This window comes from Semicossyphus pulcher, unplaced genomic scaffold, assembly GCF_022749685.1.
Source record: "Semicossyphus pulcher isolate SPU_LCO1_2020_fin unplaced genomic scaffold, fSemPul1.0.p SCAF_1, whole genome shotgun sequence".
Classification (NCBI taxonomy): domain Eukaryota; kingdom Metazoa; phylum Chordata; class Actinopteri; order Labriformes; family Labridae; genus Semicossyphus; species Semicossyphus pulcher.
The window spans coordinates 14,171,319-14,187,092 of NW_027211603.1; the positions used below are offsets into that span (position 1 = coordinate 14,171,319).

Consider the following 15,774-nt stretch of genomic DNA (forward strand, 5'->3'; position numbering starts at 1 on the left):
GGATTAAAACTGAAGAGACTAAATGGAATTCAGTTCTCATTAGCTTTTATTATTGAATTTACACCTTTGGCATTCCAATACTGACATGTCAAAATGTTAGCCTATAGGTTAAATTGGACATTATTTTGCCTTACAGGCTCAGTAGACATAGATAACTACAAAATGCGAGTAAAAAATAGTAAATAATGGTTCTGACCACTGACTTTATGTCTATTTTTAAAGAGTCTGTGGTTAAAGTCTGCTGTCTGGAACATTTCCTGGTTAAGTAGGCTACAGTTTTAATCCCAATTGAACTACTTCAAAAATATTGACTCTCTTCTGTTAGTATCAACTAGACCTACTTTATTGTTTCCTAGGCTAAGTATGGTGGATTTGTCTATTGGGATGTTTATCTCCACTTTTAAGCCACTATTTTAAACAAAAATGTGCTTAGATCTGCCTGCTGGATGCTGCTCTTTGATGTGGAAAAAGTTTCCGAGTCTTTGGGACAAAAATGAAGTAACTTCCTGAAATGTTTGGTGGGGCGGGGATCCATGTCCTGACTCTCCTCTCCTGTCTATCCCCCCTCCTCCGGGATCCTGATACGTGGCTGTTTGGGAAAGCCGTGGCGGTGACCCGTAGTTACTTCTGTGCTGCAGCTAGCGGATCCCTGGCCGGCCCGCAGCAGCAGCTGGGAGTCTGGTGAAACAGCGGCTCAAGCCATCCTCCATCAAGTCGGCCTGGATGGCAGGGACACACTGGTGCAAGGACTGCCGAAACCACAAGGTATTTAAACATTAGATGTCGTAATTTGAAAGTTTAAACCAGTTGTTTAGGTTTCCAGGGCCCGTAACGTTAGCTTTAACGTTCACGTACTCAACTGACACTAGTTCTGGCAGTAACGACCGTTAGCGTTGATTTTCAGTGATTGCGTGTGTCGGAGCTAATCTCGTTAGCACAGTATGAATGTTTACAGAGCTCGGGATATGTGTACCAGCTAACGTAAGCTTGCTAACTTTTATGCACAGACATGAGAGTTAGCTAGTTCACTTTGTCGTTGCCAGATGCACAGTTGCCGCTTTAACGTAAATGTGATAGTTAACGTTATCGCAGCGCAACTGTAGTGAGTTAACTGCTAACTACTTCATCTGATACCGTCTGTCCTGCTAACTCACAGAGGGGAAACTGATGAGCAGCATGTGAACATGCGTTAAAGCTCCAATAAATACTTGTGTTTACACTTTGTTGCAAGCAAAAGATAAATATTTAGTTCTAATGAGGTAAACAGTAGTTAAACGTTTTTTTTTTACTGTGGTGAACGTTACATCTGGGCTAGCAGGCATCAAAATGCAGCCGCCCAGAGAAGGCAAATAAGGGAGTCTGGTATTTACTTTCCTTGGCACAACTTAACTTCTATCTCAACATATCTGCAGCTTTGCTAGTCAGAGTACCAACAATTTGCTCCTGGTTTTAAAAGTAACAGAGTATTTTTTGTTGTTGTTTAAAGCAGGATGTTAAAGAGTATGGTTTAACCATGTCGAGACGAGTATACACTGTGTGATTGAGAATGTTTCAGTTCTGTAATGTCTACTTGCTCATATTAGCTTTTCACAGAACAATATCATTGATATCATGTCAGTATTGGACAATATGACGACTTATAGCCAATAAAAAATACATAATGGGCACTTATCATTATCACATGATTATTTAAATGATATTTAAAACATCTAAATAAAAATGAGGGAGGATTTGCTCCATTGCTCTGTCCTCTGTTATAGGAACTGAATATGTTTGGGTTTAAGACTTTCAGCCAGACAAAACAAGCAACTTGGCTTGAAGACCACCTGTTGGTCTGCTTTAGGAAAATGTGACAGAATCTTTTTTTTAATTTTTTTTTACAATTGATAGATACGTACTTGCCAAATAACACACCCGATTTTTTGGTAATAGAAGAATTGTCTTCATATATTGTTGAGAAAGTTCAGTAGAGGCTTGGTTGTCTAGAAGTTTGCTCCTCTTGCAGATTTACTGGCTGCCAGTGCTTTTTGGACCGTGGGACGGATGAAAGGTGGAAGCTGTGGGAAGCCCAGCTGGGCTGTAGCTGCTCTGTTTATCCCTGTTACCCTGCTGATGCTGACCTCCAGGGGGGCATCAAGCAGCCAAAAGATGACACAAACAACGATGGGTCATGCAACAAACACGGCTGCAGGACCAGGCCCCGGCCTGACAGATGACCTCCCAGGCCTCCGGGCAGTAGCAGACTTCTTATCCAGCGAGCACGCTCACGTTTGGCTCCTGTCCCTGGTGGGCTCTGTTGCTGTAGGCCTCAGTGGTATTTTCCCCCTTCTTGTCATTCCTATTGAAGCTGGAGCAGCCCTCAAAACAGAAGGTAAGAAATGACAATATATGTCTTACACATGCCTGTGAGATACTTGGAAGCTCTCTTTGTCACTATAATTCAGTTATGACTATGATATGGTATGGTACTTCGCTGATATGCAACATTTTGCAGTCATCAGTCATCAATGATTCATCATGTCATCTGTGTAACTGAAGAGTAAAGATTCTGTTTAATGATATTTTTACTGTTCCAATGTAGGCATTATGAAGGGCTTTTCATCATTATAGTTACATTAGTTTTAATTTCAGAACTTAAAATGTTTAATGTGAACACGAACACAAATGGCACCATCTAAATGTTTCTGGTTATAGACTGACAAAAGACTGAGGTGTTGAAAGCAAAAGACTTCAGAGTTCAAATGTCTCCTCAGTAAAATAAGGAATGATCTCATTAACCCAACAGCATGTATCAAGTTCTTGGTTCATACTTTTATGTGGTGCAATAATAATAGACAGACCATCTGTCTGCCTTGGCTACTATTTTTTCACACTCCTCCCAACTATATACTGTACATACTCTTTGTATTTAATGGTAAGTAAATGTCAGCTCAGTAGTTCTGGTGGGTCTTTGTCAGCCAGTTGTAGACCAAGCTGCACCTTACAGATACCATTGAAATGTGCACTCAGAATTATGCAGGTATAACTTAAACATGCACTCCATCTTAAGCGTGGCATGTTAGCAAATAGCAAGTTAACATTTCCTTATTAAACTAATCACAAAGTACAACTGAGGGTGATGGAATGTCACAGGGTGCACGATATTGGATTTTTTGCCAATATCCTGCTGATATTTTCCAACCCTTTTTCCCGATTTCGATACTGATATATTAGGCACATATTTTTTCCCACCTAATTGCAGAGAACATAAAGTCTCCCCTTTAGTGGGACATCATGCACCTTCTTCACGCTTGATGGAAGAGGCGTGGTGCAGGCAGTGCGTGCACACATATGCGCTGAGTTAATGAAGCATTACGTCAAACTTTTGGGCCTCTCTTTAAATAACTTAACAAAGAGTCGGTCTAGACCTCCTCTTTCTGTAAAGTGTCTCGAGATAACCCTGGTTATGATTTGGCGCTATACAAATAAAATTTGAATTTGAATTTGAACTTTTATCGGGAATCGTCGAGCATTTAAGCCTAATAAAAGAGTTGTTTTATCGGCGGAAAATGACATATCTCCCGATACCAGAATGTCATTTTCGAGCCATTATCTGCAGAGACTGATAACGTGACGATAATATCCCTAGTCATACGTGCTGCAATAATTTGGTCACTAACTAAAGAATTGGTGAAAAGTTAAATTGTAACCCATGATGGTTGAGCTGAAATTAAGGGATCTAATATCAAAAGTTAATATAGTTAATCTTGAGGGGGGCATGGCTGTGGGAACCTGGTTTTATCTAAGTGAGACATTTCACTTAAAACCACAAGATGATGCTAGAGAAGAGGTCAAGGGGTCACCAAAGTCGTTAGGACGCACTGTTTATCAGGGAGCCATGACGGTCTGTACAAATGTTTGCTCTCGACCATGTAGACGTTCAGGTCTCTCTAGATAAACTCTGACATAGTTGTCAGACGCACACCAGTCCGCAGAATTCATTCTTAAGGGACCATGAATGTTAACATTTCACTATAAGCTCATCTTATAGTCCTTGTATTTTAGTGTGCACAAAAGTGATCAACAGACCAACCTTAGCATTCATAGAGGCATGCTGCTAGCCTGATCATGTTAGACACTGTTGAAGTCAGTAGTGCACAGTTATTGTTCCCAGCACAGAAATTGCATCTCCTGTTTTAAGCTGTCCATGTTAATGGCAGTTTAATTAGTTTTTTGTTCCTTCTCTGAAAGTGTGTTTACATCCACTCTTTCATGCACAGTTTCAATTTGTATATAAAGAAAGGAAACCTTCAATAATCAGGCCGAAGTTACTGTAGGTCAGCCTGAGGCCTCTTGAGGAACCACACCCACAGGAACGTGGCATTCCAGATGTATTTTAGGCCGTGGGTTTTCAAGTGCAGTCCTGACCCAAGGTTAGTCATTACTGAGGAAACTCCTTTAGCCTGAAAAAAATCTGGGGGAACACATGAGTAATTGTTGCATATTTGGTAGCCTGAACCTGAGACACTTTAGTAAACATGTCTGTGTGTCATGTTTTGAGCCGTACATTTTCTTTTGTGGCTGTGATCTCAAGTCCAAATGAAAGAAGATCACATTAAACTGCTGTACAGTTCTTTATTTTTTTTCTCAGTGAGATAGAATATAAAAAAATACTATAAATATCCCAGGTTAGGCCAGAAGGCCAGTCTTCCGTCTGTTATCCTTTGACATGTCTGAAGTCGGGGTTCTCAATCAAGAAGCAAGTTTAAAACAATAATCATGATGTAAAGCATTTAAGTAACTCTAAAAGTAATTAACAGACCGATATAAGCAGAACACACACTCTTATGTCTTTGGTGTTTCCTCAGCTGGGTGCCAGAAGCTGAAGCAGCTGTTGAGCTTTGCAATTGGTGGTCTTCTTGGTGATGTTTTCCTTCACCTCCTTCCTGAGGCGTGGGCAGTCTCTGGCTCTTCAGGTGGGTCTCCTCTGATACCAAATCACCACCTATTTAGCTGAAGTATTTATTTCCTTAGCCTATTTTCCCTGATAAACATCCGTGGGAACACAGAGACTTCCAGTAGAAATGTGTTAACGATATGATTACCTAAATACTACAGAACTTTATTATGTATCTTCCTTTGCCTTACATTATTTGTATTCTGCTTAAAACAATGACACATACAACAAAGACCAGTGTGACGTCAGTGAGCCTCACCTTGGAGCATTAGTCCTTCAGATATGATATCATATTGAAATACATTGATTATGCATTACATAGCTTTCACAATCTAAATATTTAATTGAATTCATGATTATTTAATGCAACTCTTGGTTTTACTTGTTATAAACAGTATTGTTTGTTGCACTACATCTCACCCATGTTGTCACTCGGTCTGATGAACAGTCTCTCTGCTTCAATCCTAGCTGGTAAGCATAACCACTACACGACCCAGGGCCTCTGGGTAATCGTTGGCCTGCTGGCCTTCCTTGTCCTGGAGAAGATGTTTCCAGACCAAGGCAGCCAAGAGGACCCCACCCCAGACTCAGACCTGAACTTTAACACTTCTGTAAGTGTCTCAGCTGGAATAATATGTTTCTTGCAGGAATATGCTCATTGCTTTTCGTAGAGTCTCACTGCACGCAGACAAGTCAATACAAGCCTTTGCAATTTTCTGTTTTTGTAGGTATGCTTGCTGCAGACCTTGTTAGTGCTGTGTCTGCATATTTCTGTCAGTGGCATCAGATGACCTACTATAAAATCAGTGATCTCGTCCTAAAGAAAGGAGTTTAAAGGAATAGTTCAACACTTTGGTATTGATCTTCTCAGCCAACTCTGTGCTAGTAAAAGAACACACGTACTTCCCACTCTCAAGTCATGTCCTCACCGTAAGGTTGCCAGGAAGATGGGAATTACTCTGTGCTTTAACTGAAGAAAATATTCCAGGACATAACCCCTGTATAAAACCATATATCTCAACACCTCTACACCTCTACACCTAGTTTTTGTACAGATTAAACAAAAGAGGTATTTACATTTTATATAGTGAACTTTACAGGTGCTAGTGGGCAGATCCAGGCTAGTTGTTTGCCATTGTTTCCAGTCTTTATGCTAAAATAAGCTATCATATACAGACTTTAGCGTCGTATTAATCTCTATTTACAGATTCGACATATTGTAATATTGATCAGTCACGTATCAGCAGGCTGTGGCGTATGCAGGAAAAACAATCTGTGGAGAGCCAAAGCAGGCGGAACATAATGACATCTTGGCTCTCATCAGCGGTCATCTGCATGCTAACAGCTAACAATCCGTTCTAGCTCTAAAATTCTACTTGATATGAATTCCCTTGACGCTGTGTTTCGTTAAGATTTCCCGACTTTCTTGAATGCATCAGAAATAATCAATCCGACCTCCATTCAACAAATGAGTATTTAAAAGTAGTTTTCTTCTCATCTTTAGGAAAGACCTAAGAAAGCTTGCATTTTTACTTTTTACTAATCTGCATTGTGATGTTGAAATTTCGCCAAAGGCAAGACCTGTTAATTAAAGTAAGTCACAAGAAACACTGGTTATTTTTTGTAAACAGTACAGCACACGGAAAAGGAAGTCTTGACCGGAAGCCGTTTATGCTAACTGCTGGCTAAACCGGACACACCTGGCATGTTCATCATTCCCCCGAGAGGCTATATCGTCGTCAGACTATACCCGATGGGATCCAAGATTGAAGTCATATTGACCTTAATGTCCAACTTTCGGCATGAAATCAAATAGGATATTTTCCAAAGTGTCCTTTAAAGATTCTCTCAATATCAGATACTGAAAGACTAAACTGATGTTTTTCAATAAGCAAACTGAATCTCATGAGACTCTGTACTTGATTTAAACAGCTGCTCATATTTATTATTTAATCGGCGTGATCATTTGTGTTCTAATTAGATGCTTGTCCTAATCAGCATCAACATTAAAGTGTTTAGACATTATTAATGAACCAAAAACAACTTTAAACATATGGCGATTTTGTAAACAATGAATGGCCGGTTGCGGTTTGTTTGTAAAGGTCGTCTCGTCATCCCTCTTGTCTTTGTTTTGCCAGTGAGGAAGAAGATTGGAGTCCACGGCTCAGCTCCTCCACTCGGGTCTATTTATAGAGCCGGGGTGAAGCAGCTGCTTTAGCCATTTTAGTGTCCACAGGAGAGCACTCCTGCAGCAGCTTATAGACAGAGGCAACAATAGACGGGGACAGAGTGGGACAGTATGTTAGAGAGACAAAGAGGGATGTAATAAGTCTTATTCTCTTTAATAAACAAACTGTGTGCTTAGGCTGTAGCAAGATAAATTTGATTTTACTTGAATCGTGTCAGTGTTTTTGATGGATGCTTCTCGTGTGAAGATATTCTATGATTTTAAATTCCTCATGAATTAAAACTCAGAAGTTGTTTTGCAATGACCACTTAGTGCCAATCACTTTTACAGCAGCAGGAGATTGATAGCTCTAAATATTCATCCAACTTTATTACTTCCTTATTCTTCAGTCATGGTCATGGAGCGAACATCGCTATCCCCCGACCAGAAGACAGCAGGCTATTTCCCTCTCACTTAATTTAACTATCTGTCTGAATGGCAACCTAAGTGGTTTCTGAATAGGGGAACAGGGAAGTTGGCTGTTCTCGGAAAAACGAAGGCTACAGGCTCAGATAAATCAGTCTCTTTATAATAAAAACAGAATATACAGAGTAACAGAATTACTGGGTCATCTGTTATGTCTGGAAAATAAAGCAGAAGTACATATTTTTCTTATTACAGCATATGTAGGGAGTTAGATAAATATTCAGGGCTCTTCATAACAGCTGTTGTGTTGGCAGGGGGTGAACCCTTTGACACACAGTGGGAGAAACAATAAAATGGCTGTTTATTGCACTGTGGAGTTCGGGCTACCATTAACTCGCTGTTTTTAGCAGGACTGGTGGGCAATGTGGCTTTCTCTCAGGAAGTTGAGGTCTTCCAAGTTAATGGCATATTGCTGATGGTGGAAAATAAAGTCTTTGAAAATACACATTTATAAAAAGGCAATGAGGTAAAGTGCACGTCAGAACAAAACAGGTTTAATTTTGCCTTGCCTTATATGTTTTTTCTCCACAGACGCAGACTAATGCAGCTCTCAGTGGAAAGCCAGTGGTGTCACTCAGAAATGGGCACCATGCTGAGTCGTGGAAATCCTCCAAGCAACCGAGTCTGCAGGAAAGATCAGAGAAAATCAAGGTAATGCTGACAACCAAAACATCTCCCAGTTAACATGAAAGACAGAGAGTGATGTAGGGAAAAAAATACACCATTGGGGGTAAACTCTTCATATGGGTTGCTTATAAAAAATTTTAAAGGAATTTTATGCTTCTTCAGTCCTCCAGACTGAGACTACAGCGTACAGTTCAGGGGCTGAAATTAACTTTTTTCACAAGACATTTCTTTTGTCTGCCAGTTAGATTTTTATCTGCCACTTTTAAAATCTATGCGCTAATTGAAAGAAGACATATTTAGACATCGTTTTATGTAATAATATTGTCATTTTAATCAATTCTGCTTATCGATTCCTAAACAAATTTCTCCCAGGCAGAGCCGCATAAATCACGTTCACACACACGTAAAAGCAGACAGATAGTGTCTGTGTTTATTCAGTAAGGAGTCTGCATCTGTGTTTTTAATACGGGACGATCCCGAACCGACGAGAGGGAGAGATGGCGGCAATAATCATGCAGCACAGCGAGGACATCAATCTGTGCATGTCTCTCGTGCTCTGTACCTGACTCAATAACGTCGCGATCTGTCCCGTATTTCCTTTGCTCAACCTTTAAAAAGGATCAACTACATCTCCACACTGTGAATGAGATGAGCTTAGTTTTTCAGAGTTATGATACCGCGCGGGGAGGAGACAGATATGACACAAATTTGTGCGTGTTTCTCCTGCTCTGTACCCGGCTCAAAAACTTTGTGATCTGTCCGTATTTCCACGCACAGGTAGGCTACTTTAAAGTATGAACTCCGTCTTGACATGCTGTCATATGCCCTATGTTAAACACAGAGAGGAGCATCAGGCTTCATGATCAAAGCTTCATATCACGTGATCACTTCAGTCCGTTCTCACCCGCTCCCTCTGAGCGCCTTCGCAGCAGCTCTCCCCCTCTCTGTGCTGCGAGTCTGCATTTCAACTGTCAATCAAAACGAAACCTGTTCTACAGCCAATAGCGTTGCGTTTATAGGGCCTAGCAGGTTTGTGTGACTGTCAAATGTGTGGCTCTATCCAATCCTACGCTCATATTTCTAAATGTGTCTTTCTGTCGTGCATATTCCCTGTCTGCCAAAGTGGCCGACGGCCTGACGATTTTACCCACCCTCGCTCGCAATTCACCCACATTTGGCAGATGGCGCATGCTAATTTCAGACCATGGTACAGTTCATCTTGCTAAGAACATGTTTTTAATAACACACAAAGCTTTTATTTTTTATACATTTAGATAGCAAGTTTCTCTTGACTGAAACAAATTTCTAAAAAGTTTAAAGTTATAATCTTGAAGAGCTCAGTTTTGTTCTCTCTTTGGCGGCACCTATGGTGAACGGCAATTGCGGGAGGACACTTCCCAGATATCCAGACAGTGTTGCATGTGTGACGTCCACGGTCGGCTCCGGTTGTAACTCTTGATTTTCCTCACTGACGGTCGCTTCCCTTTTTAGACTGTTTGCCTTCATCTGAGCGTCAAATTTGTTTTTTTCTCCTCTGTATTTTCACTTATTGTTGAAGTTGTATCTGTAGTCATCGATCTTTTCTTTGTTTTTTCAGCCATTGTACATTACTGTTTACTGGCAACACTTGTAGAGACCAGAAAAGCAGCCGCTTAGCTCCGCCTACCCTCTCTGGCAGACAGACCACTGCTGGGTGATGGAAAACGCAAAGGCAAAGGCTTTCATCAGTGGGCCATAGGCTCAATCACCATTGTGTTACCTGATTCGGTGATAGATAGTGACTTAACACACATTTATTTAAATGAAAATCTTCGAGATTATTACTTTAGATAAAATACATGTTATATGAAATAAATAACGTCTAGTTTTGCACTAAATTTGACTAAGTCTGCTTAACTCTCCATCATGCCAGTACAACTTAAGGATCATCAAACAAAGACAAATAAACATGTCAGGCGAGATCAATGGTTTCATCTGCATGCTAAAAAAACAAATAACATAGACCAACCTAAGTGTTTCTCTTTAAACCAGCAGTTCCCCAAAAAAAGACAAGTCAGTTTTCTTAACACGCTTATTCTCTTCAGGGTTGCAGAGTTCTGCAGCCTATCCCAGAAACACATTAAGCCGCAGGACGGTTAAACCCTGCACTATTCAAAAGTTTATAACAGGCACGGCAACAACAAAGTTTGTCCGGAAATTCCTGGCACATTACAAGCCGCAGTATTTTTATTGTTTTTGAGTTTCTTTGTCTTCATACACTGAGCTCACATTCCAGACTTCCTCTGAGGAGCGGATCATTTACAGCGTCATGTTAACGGGGTCAGACGACAAAACTGGGAGTGAATTCAGCTGACATCACGAGATCTGTGTAGTTTTAAATGATCAACTATAAAAGGAAACAAACTGCTAAGTGAAGTACAATGCATGAAATTAAAGCTGAACTGAATCTTAAACAGAATGTTGTTGATGGCACCTATCCTGGGTAATGTGTGTAACATTGGCATTATGTTTCATATCTCACAGACAAGTGGATACTTGAACCTGCTGGCAAACTGCATTGACAACTTCACCCATGGACTGGCTGTAGCAGGGAGCTTCCTGGTTAGCAAAAAGGTAAGACGCTGTGATAACGTCATTGATTAAAAGACCTGTTTCTCATTCAGAAGTTTTGTGTGCTACATTCAGATATATATGCACATAGTAAGTATATAATGTAGATAATTGCTTGGATTCTTTTTTTTCTCTTAGATTCAAAGTTTTGAGTTCATAACAAAAAAAATAACTAAAAAAAAATCATGTTATTCACTTGGCAGTATCAATATCAAGATAATATTGAAAATATATTATTCATGTTTATTTTTTTAAGCAGTCAGACCTTGAATCTGAAGCTCAAACAGTAAATTCCACTGAAATAAAATGTATTTTAACTTCAACCTGCATTTAAGACAAAAGCACATGTGAGGAAATAGTTTATGACAAAGATGAGACAGTGAAGCAGAAGTTTTGTGCTAAAGCCGGTCTATTTCTAATCAGGCTGGTTTAGCAAATCACTTGTGTGAGTAAGTAATTTCACTCACAGTTTGTCCTCACCATGCATATTTATACCTGAACTCCCGGCTTTCATCAAGTATAATTGCTGATGAAATTGCTCCTCTGGGGTTGCAGACCAAATTAGCACACAATCATGGACTACAATCATCGCAAATACATATGATGCATATACTAACAGTCAGGCGCCTGCCAGCTCAGCATGTGGGACTATTAAGATACTTGAAATATAGAACGTCTTGTCCTGGTTATATTAATCTATGATTGACATCATGATTATTACTGCTTGTTGACCAGCGGCCAAGGAAACACAGATTTCTTCATTGCTATAAATTGAGTGATATCTAACTGTATAGTGAGGCTTCTCTTGATTATGAACTTTTCAGACACAAATGATTGTTTTTGGGAAACTCAAGTCCCCTACCTGAAGAGGGTGACTAACAAGAAGGAAATGTCAGACTACATCAAGGACTGATGAAGTTGTTCAGTGTCCATTCAGGCTCTATATCAGTAGAGTCTGTATTATATCAGTATGTTTTTATTCGTGGGACCTGGCTTCCTCGTCCACAGCGGGACATAGCTTAGCTTCCAAATCAGCCAGCTTTTTCAAATGGGCGGTGCTGGCCAGCATCTACTGTAGGTAATACACTGTGTATTGACAATGACCTCATACAACCCCAATTCAGGAAATCTGAACTATCCCTTTTAAATGTTAATTATTTAGCAGAGGAGTTTTAAAATAGACAAAGAGGTGCACCTTCGTACTGAATGGAAATAAGGAGAGAAATGTATCTGAGGAGTTTGGACATGAGATACCTTTCCTGTGAGTCCAGTGTTTGGCAGCATATGGAGTGGACCTGTTGTATCAGTGTTCTCAAAAAGTGAGCACTGAGTGGACTTTCATTACAGCACACAACAACCTTTTTCAAAATGGAAACTTATTCTTGTCATGTTCTCTTTCAGGCTTGTTAAAAAAGGCGCACTTTAAACTGCGGTAACGTAGATTTGTGTCGCTTCAGTTGCTCACTGTATATTTGTAGCTGTGGGACGGAGAGTCCAGCTGGAGAGACATAAGGCTAGCAGCATGAACTATGGATCAATGTGCCAGAGAGGAAGTTAACTAGATGTCTCAAACATACACATACAAGAGATCTCACCGGTGCTTTCTGTTTACTCTCATGTGCTTTTATCACAACGTGATCTCAGTAAAATGCGGTTAGAGAAAGGTCTGCATCAATGCAGATTAAACGGGTACAAGTCAGGGTTTCCTTTGTTTTTTTTTGTTTTTTTTACAGAATAGCAATTAAGGATGTCAAGAATTAGATTTTCTCCTCAGGTTTAAATTAAGTTTTAGCTTTATGTGTTTTTTTTGTTTGTTTTTTACCCACCTTCCTGACTTTTATGATCCATTATCGGAATCAGATCAGAAACACTTCATTTATCCCCAGGGGAGAAATTCAGGAAATATAATATATTGTGATTGCTTGAGCTTGTGAGATTTCTACATCACCCTGCTTTTCGGACAGAGCACTGTTAATGTGATTGTTCTCACAGGTTGGGTTCCTCACCACCTTTGCCATCCTGCTCCATGAAATCCCCCACGAGGTGAGATAACAAAAACCTTGGTTGAACTGTACAACATCATTTCTAAATGTACGGTTTCATAGCACAATCTGCATAGAAAGAATCCGATTGTTAAAGTGACAAATGTCATTATCCACAGGTTGGAGACTTTGCCATTCTGCTGAGGGCTGGGTTTGACCGGTGGAGTGCTGCTCGCATGCAGCTGTCCACGGCGCTGGTTGGGATCTTCGGAGCTTGCTTTGCTCTGTACACTCAGTCACCGCAAGGCACAGGTAAGACGGGACCAAATCAGTATACATACAATCTAACACATTGTGGATAACTAGAGAGCTTCTTTATTGCAACAATCAGTCATAAGTCTTACTGTCTTTAGAAAATGCCACAGCCTGGATATTACCATTCACCTCTGGAGGCTTTCTCTACATCGCCCTGGTGAATGTAGTGCCGGACCTTCTGGAGGAGTCCAATATGAGGTATGTTGGAGGTTTTTGGATACTTATGCCCTTAGTGGAGTCCTGTGGAGATTTTTGTAAACCAAAAAAAAAACTGTTTACATTTAGTGTTACTAATTAAAATGTGTTACTAACCTGTTCAATGTGTTTCTTTTGTGAAGATACTTTTGCAAAGCCATTTTCAAATATCTTTTAAATCCTGCGATGTATACCTCCATGTTTTTTAGCTCGCAATTTTATTACTCACTGCCTATGCATTGCTATGTAAGAAGGTGTGTTACCTCCACCAGCTGCCCGTATAGCGTGAAAACAACAGCAAATGTGAAAACACAGATCAATAACATTACAAGTGGGTTTATTTTAGTGACTGCAGATCTTTCAAGTAATCTTTGCTTTGTGGAGTACCCCAGGGATCAATCCTTGGCCCACTGCTATTTTCCATTTAAACCTCTAGGACAAATAATACAACATTGGTTTACATTTTAACGTAGACTACACGCAGCTCTAGTTCTCTTTTGACCTCACCAGTACTAAACTATTTATTTCTCTCAAGCAATACCTACATGTTAAAAACTGGCTATTGAATAACGTCCCAAAATGGTTGTTCCACCCTTATGAATTGAAGTGTAGCCTGACATCCTCCGGTGGGACCATCTGATTTTGTATCTTTTATATATTTTTTCTACAGACAGTCCCTGCTGCAGATCCTGCTCATCTTCTGTGGTGTGGCTGTCATGGCTCTGCTCTCTGCCATTGTTGAATGAACATCCCGCAATCCCACCTGCACCTCTCTCGCCTTACCAAACAATAATCAGCATTGGAGTGAAATCCTGTTCTCCACCAGCCCTTCATACCTGGTACCTCTCATTCAGGAAATGTCTTCTTGCTTAAGAGATTATACAGCTCTTTTATACAATCATCCTTTTCATCGTGTTAACACTAAATCAAAAATCTGACAAAAGAACGGCACTTTATGGAAGAGTGATCTGCTGACAGGACATTTGTGTGGACACTTTAAGATGTGCCGGACATGAATACCAAGGGAATGAAGAGGGTTTGATGGATACCAAACTGTCTTAAATTGTTGATCAGACAATCTCGTTGTTTTGCACATACATTCACACAGGTACACCTGATGTACCTGCTCAATACTAACGGTATTATTGGACCTCTACAAGCAACTCCCTCTTTAAAGTGTTAAACGATAAATTGTCTGTATTATTGCTGTTGTGCATCTTCTGTTTCTGATGTAGCTGCTGCATATTTATTTAAAGTTAGACAAGCAACACACAGCTTTATCAGTCGTGCTCCACCAACACTCCCAACATTTTGTCTTGTTTAGAAAAAAAGTGCCAAGAAGTCAGGATGGCCTGTTACACGAGTGTCGGGTCTAAACCAAAGTACTTTTTGTTTGTTTGTTTGTATCTTCTTCACACAGTACAGCCTGCACCTTTTGGAGTACAAGTTGGTGCTCATGAACAATTCAGCCTGAAAAATAATTGTGTTAAAATTGTAATTAATTGAAAGAGATTGGTACTGTTTGTATTGAGTTATACTTGTAGCCAAGAACTTTGTGAGATTAGGAAAAGATAGGGAGTCTTGGAAGGTTAAAAGTGTAAGATTATTGTATTGTTTATACACCTTTTGGTGAAATTTCCACCCCTGAATTAATAAAATATTCATTCAGACATCTTTATAAAAAAAAAGCTGCTGGTTCACGATTTATTAGCAGTTTATTTTCAGGATTAATTGTTTAGTTTGTAAGATGTCAAAAAACGCTCGACACAATATCCCAGACCCAAAGTGACGTCTTCAACATCCTCTTTTTTTCAGCCTACAGTTTAAAACCCAAAGACTATTCATTTAATATCCATCCATCCATCCATCCATCCATCCATCATCTATACCGCTTATCCTGTTCAGGGTCGAGGGGGGGGCTGGAGCCTATCCCAGCTGTCATTGGGCGAAGGGCGGGGTTACTCCCTTGACTGGTCCCCAGTCAATCACAGGGCCACTTAATATCATTAATGACAAATAAAAGCAGCAAAGCTTCAACTTTAAGGACCTGGGAAATGCAAATGTTATGATTAAAACAATCAATATCAACATAGTTTTCTTTCGATGGATTAATGCATGAATTTAGAAGTCGTTGCAGTTCTAGTTTATTTTCAACGTTGCGACAAAAAGACCACATTTGAGCTCTGACACTTTTATTATAATGATCTCAGAGGGAGGAAATCCTGACATTGATTGGGAGAGCCGTGTTAACCGAATAGTTTTAACTGACCTCACTGCACGCCAGTCTGTCCACCGTGAGCATATTTTTACTGCAAAGGTCCTGTGCCTAAAATGTCATATGGGATCTGAGGGGGGAGGAGGGTATTGATTTGTGTGTTCGCACTTTTCAACACAGTCTGTTTGGCAAGCTTCTGTTGCCATAACGACTCCACCGCGGGTTGCCTTCCTTAGTCATC

At 40.1% G+C, this 15,774-nt stretch overlaps 1 protein-coding gene across 1 annotated transcript; it reads left to right on the top strand.

The window, feature by feature from the left end:
• Positions 1–610: 610 nt before the first annotated feature.
• Positions 611–14,989, top strand: slc39a13 (solute carrier family 39 member 13). The gene is made up of 10 exons (XM_069658502.1): positions 611–765; positions 2,006–2,371; positions 4,848–4,955; positions 5,405–5,547; positions 8,121–8,240; positions 10,740–10,829; positions 12,819–12,869; positions 12,988–13,120; positions 13,222–13,321; positions 13,989–14,989. Exons 2-10 carry the CDS (start codon positions 2,044–2,046, stop codon positions 14,062–14,064), a joined length of 1,149 nt encoding a protein of 382 aa, XP_069514603.1. The 5' UTR covers positions 611–765; positions 2,006–2,043; the 3' UTR covers positions 14,065–14,989.
• Positions 14,990–15,774: the final 785 nt, after the last annotated feature.

What these genes read in the sequence shown, in the direction of transcription:
- slc39a13 (XM_069658502.1), top strand. Translation starts at nt 2,044, where the DNA reads ATGAAAGGTGGAAGCTGTGGGAAGCCCAGCTGGGCTGTAGCTGCTCTG. An exon ending in AAAGATCAGAGAAAATCAAG is followed by an intron (nt 8,241 to 10,739) that starts GTAATGCTGACA and finishes CATATCTCACAG; the next exon opens with ACAAGTGGATACTTGAACCT. An exon ending in TCAGTCACCGCAAGGCACAG is followed by an intron (nt 13,121 to 13,221) that starts GTAAGACGGGAC and finishes TACTGTCTTTAG; the next exon opens with AAAATGCCACAGCCTGGATA.